Source organism: Crocuta crocuta, unplaced genomic scaffold (genome assembly GCF_008692635.1).
Source record: "Crocuta crocuta isolate KB4526 unplaced genomic scaffold, BGI_CrCroc_1.0 scaffold3, whole genome shotgun sequence".
NCBI classification, from domain to species: domain Eukaryota; kingdom Metazoa; phylum Chordata; class Mammalia; order Carnivora; family Hyaenidae; genus Crocuta; species Crocuta crocuta.
The window spans coordinates 2240851-2249417 of NW_027529934.1; the positions used below are offsets into that span (position 1 = coordinate 2240851).

Sequence of the window (8567 nt, forward strand, 5' to 3'; positions counted from 1 at the left end):
TGCTTACAAATATCAAGTACCAAGAGGCAGGTTAACCTATAATTACATAACGTATGTGCTTAATGTTTGTAACAAAAACATTTCACAGCCATTGAAATTTCATGTTAGTGAGCCTTTGCAGTATTAGCCCTTCAATTTCTACTGCAATTTTTGCCTACATACTTTTCCTTCCACATTACTATCCTATAACCTGGTCACTGTGCATTAGCAACACTTAAGCTGAAATTTCCCTGTAAATACTTTAAGTCTGCATAACCCAAACTAGTATAGGAGGGGAGGCCACATGCACAAAACAATGAAGTAGATATTAAAATTAGTTTATTTTTCTACTTAACGTTTAATAAATGAGAAGAAACACAGTAGTCTGTCTCATAAAGAACATTTATAATACATAACAATCCATAAAGCCTCATGGTGAGGTAGGAACAGCTTTGGAAAACAACGCACAGTCATAAAACATACAAAAAGTTAGGTAAAATGTTGCAGCACTAAAGGACATTTGATCTGCATCTGCATTTAATGAGATGATACTTGCATTTAACTGTGCCACATCTGGCCCAAAAGACAGGCTATGGTCGACACAAAACAACACAACATGGAAGTTTCATGAAGAATCACAGAATACATTGATACGCTTCATTGTGCTGTTTCAAGGCAGAACCATAACATGGCAATTTGTGTCTTTTTATATATAGCCACATAATAATTGTATGTTACATTCCCTTCAGCATCTTTTTGCCAAAGACACTGGACCACAAAATTTTTGGTTTAAAAGTTTAAAATGAATGACATACAAAAGGCTCCTGTGCCAGTGAAAAGGACTGCTAAATATTCCAGAGCTTGTTAGTACAACAACATAGCATTGCCACATAATATTGGGAGCGCAACATCAAAATAGTGCTATTACAATTCCCATTTCAGAGGGCCAAACACTGTATTTGACAGTTTTCCATTTAAAAAACAACAAAAACCCCTCCACCTTCCCAAGAGTTTTAACACTGTTTTAGGACTTAACTGAAACTCTATTAAAATAAATATTTCTATATTGTAGAATTATTCTCCATATTTGTGTATGTGTGAACATCTTAAGACAGCAGGTAAATGACATTTATATAATTCAAAATGATATCTGCTTAGAAACAGTGAAAATCTTCAACTCAATACCAGTTAGCCTACTAAATACTTCACATTAGGTTCCATAGGCCATTTCCCTCAAAACTTTCAAAAGTTCAAAATTAACTGGGCATGTTAAACAAGATACAAACATGTTATAACATAGTCTTCTACCTATTGAGATTTTTCAAGGTGCTCTTGATGGAAATTTTTCCTGTTCAAATTACATACCTTAGTTACTCAAACGTTGTTTTCTAAAACGCCAAAATTCATACACCAAAGCTTTGTCCTTTTTTGAAAAATTTTTAAGGTTCCAGTCCATATTTTTACAGTGCAGATGCCCTTCAAAAAAATCTACTAAACAATCATTGAAGCTATAAGGTGACAGTGGAGAATGAAATCTCTCTCATCACACTAAGGCGGCATTTGGCTTGGAAAAATTTGCGTTGGTTTTAATTCAGGCACATGCAGCACCTCCTTTTCACAAAACCGAGACAACAGACAAGTTTCTAAACACATATTCTAAACACACTGATCTTGCTCAAATATAAAAGAGCCAGCAGGAGAGATGCACCTCCTAAAATTGATGCATTGCTATAAAACAGCATATTTAAATATTGGGTTTAAGTCTCCTAATAATTCAGAGTATTTCCCTCATTTTCTTTCAGGGAGGAATAAGCTATTTTGGAAAAGACACTTAAGTCCCACAATATTTAAATATAAAAGCATTTTTTAAAAGATAATGCTAAAAATGGGTTAGAAAGTGCATTGTAAAGAAATAAATAATTCTCTGCTATAACTCAAAAGGTGAGTCAGTGCCCACTGATTTTGCTATTATGACAAAGTCTTCTGAAAAAAGAATTCTGCGGTACCACTTTGTTACGTGTAAGCTACTTAAAAATTACACAAGTGAAATAACTGAAATCTAAAGGCTGTTACCTTCAAAGCACTTTCGGGGAAAAAAAAAAGCCCTTGTCCCATGCCTGTACACCATTTAAAAAAAAAACCCAAAAAAACAAACAAACAAAACACCTCAGTTAGCTGATGTCTTATGCATTGTACAACCTTTAAGAAAGACCCAATAGAGGTTTTGTAAGGAAAACCCCACTAAATGTATTTTACCAGTTATCCTATTGTATGTGCCATTACCAAAATGTTTCTATAACATAGACTGTTATAGACTTAATAAAATGTTTTGTAGTTTTAAGTGTTAAATTAGGAACGTACGTTATAACAGTACAGTTTCAAGCTTTCTTTCTCGTTTACCCAAATAAGGAGATTCCCAAATTTCATGTTTAGAAAAATTGTTTTGCAAAATTCAAAGTAACTTCCAGTTTAGGAACTGAGTTACACAATTATCAGATAAAGAGTATGAAAAGATCAAGATGTATTGCAAATTGGCAGGTTATGGTTTTGGCCCATTATAGCAAATGTGAACTTACAAACTGTGTTCCTAAAATTACCTCATTCTCATTGGAAAAATCAGCTGTTCTTAAATAGGCCCATTGCCAGCAATAGGCTTATACTAGAAAAAACACACCATCTACCACAAAAGATCCCTTTAAAAAGTTAACTGACCAATGCCAACGCTTTCATCTTAAGACCCATTAAACAATGAATTATTTCAAATCCTAAAAGACAGCTACCCCAAAAGTAGTCAGCTATAAAAGTTACTGAAGTAGTCAGGATACCTTATTTCTAGAAAAATAGAGCTATACATGATAACCAATATTCATATTCATCCTGTTGAGGACAAATCTCTAGTTTCTTCACAAAGCATAACCCCTCTCTGTCAAGAAAAATAGAACTTAACCAGCCTTAAATAGTATTTGTGTATGGACTTGAAACCCACAGCAACAATGTGATAGCCAAGAACATCCTGTGTAGATACTGTGGCATCTTACAAAATAGGCCACTTTAGGAAGACCCGAGCAATGTCAAGATAGGATGACCGACAGAATCTTAATTAATTTTGCCTTTACTAACTTAGCTTTTTAAGACTTTAATATCCAAATTGCATTTAACCCTTAGATTTCTTTTCTCTCCTCCCTAAGTCAATGGCTCTGGGCAAAGCACAAGAACTGCTGGTTGTGCTCGAAAAAGCTGTTTGGATCCATTCATGATTGGTCACCATGAAATGACTAAAAGTTTTTTTTTTTTTAATATATACAATTTAAAAGAGTACATTAATAAGCTTGCCATTTAACATGTAATTATTAGGTTAATGTCCTTAAAAATATTTACTGTATGTATTTCGTAAGCCAACTTTTAGCTCAATGTTCCTAATGCAATCTCTCAAAGAAAGTGATGCTGGTGAACATGTCCACGTTTTAGACTAACTTTGGTAAAATAAAACATGAGTTAAGATTCTCCGAAATGCAGTCTGAATATTAACTTACCATAATCTAAATATTTAATTTGGTGAACCTTCTTCCCTGCTCTTCCTTCTCCATATGCCCTATGATATGTAAACTATAATTCAACTTGTTAATTATCTCAATTGTTTATTAGAATAATACTCAGCAAGATAGAACCCAGGATAGTAACTGATCTTTAATATTATAAATACCCCACATGAAGAAAAAGGGGAACTTTTTCTAATAATATCCATGAGTCATTCTTAAAAACATGCTGCCATTATGCTACGTAATGATCTCAGAGGGCAAGCAAATATTACCCAAAATGTCAAATGAAATGAACCTGTTGATGACTTTTAAAGTTTAGTGATTCTAATTCTAATAAATAAAGTATAACACTGGGGGAAAAGAAAAACAGAGAAATTCCAGTAACAATTTTAATTTATTTATCCCCCTAATGAATTTTTTACCATGGAAAAACTGGAAATCAAATGTCATTATGTTATATAAGGTTTATACTTACTTTAAACAAAAATGTAACATAGTGTGAAAACTGGCTTTCCAAAATTGTTACAGCATAGCTGTACTCTGCACTAAGAATCACAAAGTTGTAATATAGAACTCTGTTAAGCAGTCCCATTATGTTCTTACAAAAATAGAATTAAACTGTGTGACCAGACAAGGACTTCAATTACACTACTTGGCAAACTTAGAATTTCAATGGAGTCTTTGTCCTCTTGCAGTTTAAAGCAAAAGTCAAATATCACATCTTTCTCAAGACTCACAAAGATGATTCAGGTTGTTTGTTTGGCATTTTTTTAATCTCTATCACAACAGCAGGGATGCTTTCAACTTTAGTCCTCCTGGGCTTCTTCTCTAGATTGTCACTAAGTTCTAAACAGGAAATGCTAACTGTTGGGGCCTTTTCTGCATCCTTTCCAGAAGGGGCTTGTGGCCGTGTCCCACAGCATTGCTTCAAAGCACACTGAGTTCTGCAGGCAAGTTCACATGGGACTACACTTGATTTAGAGCCTACACTAGCAAATTCAGGCTGAATGGTAGTAGCATGAATTCCGTGATTATGAAAAACGTCTTTAATGATTTTGGCCACCTGCATGTATGATGTCGGGTCTTCACATTTTATGTGAGCAGTGGCAATGATTCTGCTTCCAGCAAGTTGCCAAACATGTAATTCATGAACTTCCTCAACTCCTTCAACATTTCGAAGTTCTTTTATCAAATTTTTGATATCAATTTGTTTAGGAACAGTTTGTAGAAGAATAAGAGCAGATTCCTTAAGTAATGGATAAGTTGTGTAAAGAAGTATACAAACCATTACAATGCAAAGAGTTGGATCTAAATATAGCACCCAGCAAGGACCAGCCTCATAAACTGTTGCTTGAGTACTATTAATTACTTCTACAAATGCTTTGCAGGGGTCAGGGATACATGGATTCAAACAAAACTCCCCTGCAGGACAACCTTTCCAAGAAAAGTAAAAGACCAAGGCATTTACTACTACAATCACTGAACCCAAAGCATCTCCAAAGACATGCAGGAAAACTCCACGCATGTTAAGTTGTCCAGCCTTATTATCATCTTCCAATTCCATATGGTCAGGTTCTCTGATAAGATTCCCATTCACTTGTACTTCCACTGCATCATTTCTGGACTTTTCTGGATCTACAAAAAAAGAACAATGCTGTATCAAATATATTTAAAGTGTTTATATTAACATCCTCATCTAATTCCATCTTAGTCAAGGAAGTGAACATTTTTCGTAAAGCATAATTTTAAAATGTGCCTAGGGCAGTTTAATATAAACTGACATACTGGGACAAGTCAGGGCATAATGGCCAGGGCTAAATCAAGTTGTTAAGAAGATACTACACTTCCCCATCCTCCCAACCACCCTCCTACCTCCCCACCTCCAAGAAAAATTCATCTTTTTGATGAAACAGATTCCTTAAGTAACGGATAAGTTGTGTAACCATGAACATTCCGCTGTACTTTTCGGCATATACACACAGAAAACATAAAGCTGAATGCTATCCCCCACAAATCAAATACAACTGTGGCAAAGTCTACTACAAATGCCTGATTTGACACACAGCTCTAGTCACTCTTTGTCATTAAGGTGTAGTGGCTAACTTTTAAACTTTTATCATGAATATGAACCATAGAGTCTCTTGGTAAAGAGTTCAGAAACTGAAATATTAACAATCATAAACTTCAGGAAAGTTGAAATAAATGATCACTATCTACGCTACTCGCTCTTAAACCAAATGTATCCATCTTTGAAAGGAATTACCGTATACACCCCAGAGCAGCTTAATTTTTTTTGTAATAACACCTTGAAGAGTGAGGGTGAGGGGAAATTCAATCGTTTATTAAATCTTTTCAACATACAAGTTGAATGTCATTAACACGACACCCTGCATCTTGAAAAGGCAAAAACTGTGTTGTATCATACTACCAAGCTAATAAACGTAAATGAAAAAAAAATTGGAAGGAAATACACCAAATTGTTAGTGTCACTGAGCTTGGGTAGTTGGACTTGGGTTGAATCCTTTTTCCAACACCTCTCTTTCAACATTTTCCAAATTTCCTTCAAGAGCAATTATGTTTAGAATGAAAAGCATACAGTAAAAAACAAGATGAATAAATTGCCATCACTTTTATTTTAGCATGATTGTGAAAAGTCCTCAGTGAAGTGTGAAACATTACCAGACAGGTTCTAAATCTAGGATTTTCAGGACCAGGCTTCGATTTTAGACAATTAACTGAAACACACATTGCCTTCATAAAAGACACCTCTAACCAGGGTTTTGAGCTCAGGAAAGTCAATGGCTAGCTGGCTCTGAATACGATACTGAGAAACTTGTTTCAAGGGCCCAACAACTACTTGGGCAAAGGAAAGGTTTCAAGTAGCCACCGACCAAGGATGAACTGGGGGTTCTCTCCGTTTCCCAAAGGGAATTTAACTAGGAAGCGCTTTTGATCCTGTGAAAAGCAAAAGCAGGCAGTCCCTTGTAGAGGCGGCCAAGTGCGGCCGTGAACTACAGCCGGCTGACGGTCACCTCCCGACCCTTTCCCCACTCTCAAAACCACGGTCTCCACCGACCCCAGCCCCTGCCCACCACTCCCCTCCCGCCACCTCCCCCCCGGCCCCGGCTCCTAACACTCGGCCGAAAGGGGTCGTCCTATTTCCTCGTGTGCCCTGCGGGTGCGGGACCCGGAGGGCGCTGGGAGGAGGCGGCGCGGCGCCGGCCGGCTCGGGCACCAGGGGGCGTGCGGGCCATCCCGCCCCGGGCCAGGCCAGGGTCCCGGCTGCCCCTGACCCAGCCACCTGCGGCGGCCACCCTCCCCTCTTACCTGGCCGGTCCACTTTCAGACCGTTGGAGTTGCTGCTATTGGCCACCAGGGTGTTGGTCTCCTCCTGTTCGGGCCTCTGCTCGCCCGGGGTCACGCTGTCGTCGCTGCTCCCGGTGCGGTTGCTCTTGCTGCGGGCCGCCTTGGGGTGGCCGTGACCCCCGTGCGAGTGGCCGTGGCCGGAGTCGTTGCCGAAGCCGCTGTGATGGTGGAAGAGGCAGAGCCCCATGACGTTGACCAGCAGCCCGGCCACGCCGACCCCGAGGACCACCAGCGGCTGCTGCATCTCGTGCGGCTCGATGAAGCGCTCGATGGCCTCCAGCAGGATGGCGAAGCAGAGGCCGGTCAGGAAGATGGCGTTCACCAGGGCCCCCATCACTTCGGCCCGGATCCAGCCGAACGTGTTCTTCTGGGTGGCGTGGGTCCGCCGGGCGAAGCGCTCGGCCACCAGCGCCACCACCAGCGCCAGCACGTCCGACAGCATGTGGAAGGAGTCGGAGAGCATCGCCAGGGACGAGGTCACCCGGCTCACCACCACCTCCAGCACCATGAACATGAAGGTCAGCATCAGCATACACAGCAGCCGGCCCCGGTTCCGACCCCAGCACCCCATGGCTGCGGCTCAGGGGCCCGCCGCGCGCGGCCCGGCGGCTACACCCGCGGTGGCGTTGAGTCGCCGGTGACCCGGCGACGGAGGCGAGAGGGCGGCGCGGGTCTCTCGCCGCCCGACCNGGCCGTCCTCGGAGCGGGCTTGGAGGCCCGGCTCAGCCCCAGCAGTCCCCACACCCACAGAGGGGCGGCGGAGGCCGAGGCGTCGGCGGCGGCGACGGGGACCTGGGGCTCCCGGAGCCCGGGGACCAAGAGCCGGAGCAGGAGCAGGAGCAGACGGGCGGCGGGGGCGGGCGACGGGCAGCTCCGCACTACGAAGGCTCCGAGCATCTGCAGGCTCTCCGCGCAGGTCTTCCTCCCCTTGCTGGTCTCCTCCGCTGTGGCTCGGACCGGGGAGCCGACGCCTGAAGAGCTAAAAAGGCGGCGGCCACGGCAGCTGCACTCGGCCCGGTCTCCGGCGCCTTCTTCGCCCCCCCGCCTTTGCAGACGGCTTACAAAAAAACTTTGCTTTGCACTCGGAACCCCCGTTTTCACACGGACCCGAGCGTGACAAGGCCTCGACGCCCCACCCACCAGGCCCGGCACGCTTCCCCATTGGCCAGGACCCCTCACGACAGCCTCCACGTCCCGCCCATCTGCGCTCGCTATTGGGTGGAGGCCCGGCGGGGCGGGAGGGGGCGGTGTCGAGGCTCCAACAGATGGGGGCGGGGCCTTTCCCTCCTGGAGCCGGGCGTGGGCCGGGGGCCGGGGCCGGGTGCTGCGNTTTGATCCTCCGTGCTGAGTCCACGTGGTGAGGCAGGAGGGAAGGGAGGCTGGGGAGACAAGTTGACCTAAGTAAAGCCATTTTGGTATTTAGGCTGACCCTTAACCTAAAAGTCAGCAGGTCATAAAAAGAGTCACAAGATCCCACTCATGGAAGACCGCAAGACCGGACTCCCTCTGGCAGTAAAAGGCATAGAGGCTGGACATTCTTAAAATTGCTCCCTGTGGGTAATTCCACAGACAACAGAGAAACTAACCGCTCAGCGTAAATGATAAACCTGAAGTTTAGAATAAGCCCCTCCCGTACCTTAGCTAATTTTGAAAAACTTAGAAAACCTTTCGTTTGAGGCGGGG

At 42.8% G+C, this 8567-nt stretch overlaps 1 protein-coding gene across 1 annotated transcript; it reads right to left on the reverse strand.

Moving 5' to 3' along the window:
- Nucleotides 1-301: 301 nt before the first annotated feature.
- On the reverse strand, nucleotides 302-7573 carry SLC30A1 (solute carrier family 30 member 1). The gene is made up of 2 exons (XM_077763173.1): nucleotides 6846-7573; nucleotides 302-5153 (listed from the first exon to the last, which is right to left on the reverse strand). The coding sequence occupies exons 1-2, from the start codon at nucleotides 7453-7455 to the stop codon at nucleotides 4252-4254; spliced, it is 1512 nt and encodes a 503-aa protein (XP_077619299.1). The 5' UTR covers nucleotides 7456-7573; the 3' UTR covers nucleotides 302-4251.
- Between the last annotated feature and the right edge of the window lie 994 nt (nucleotides 7574-8567).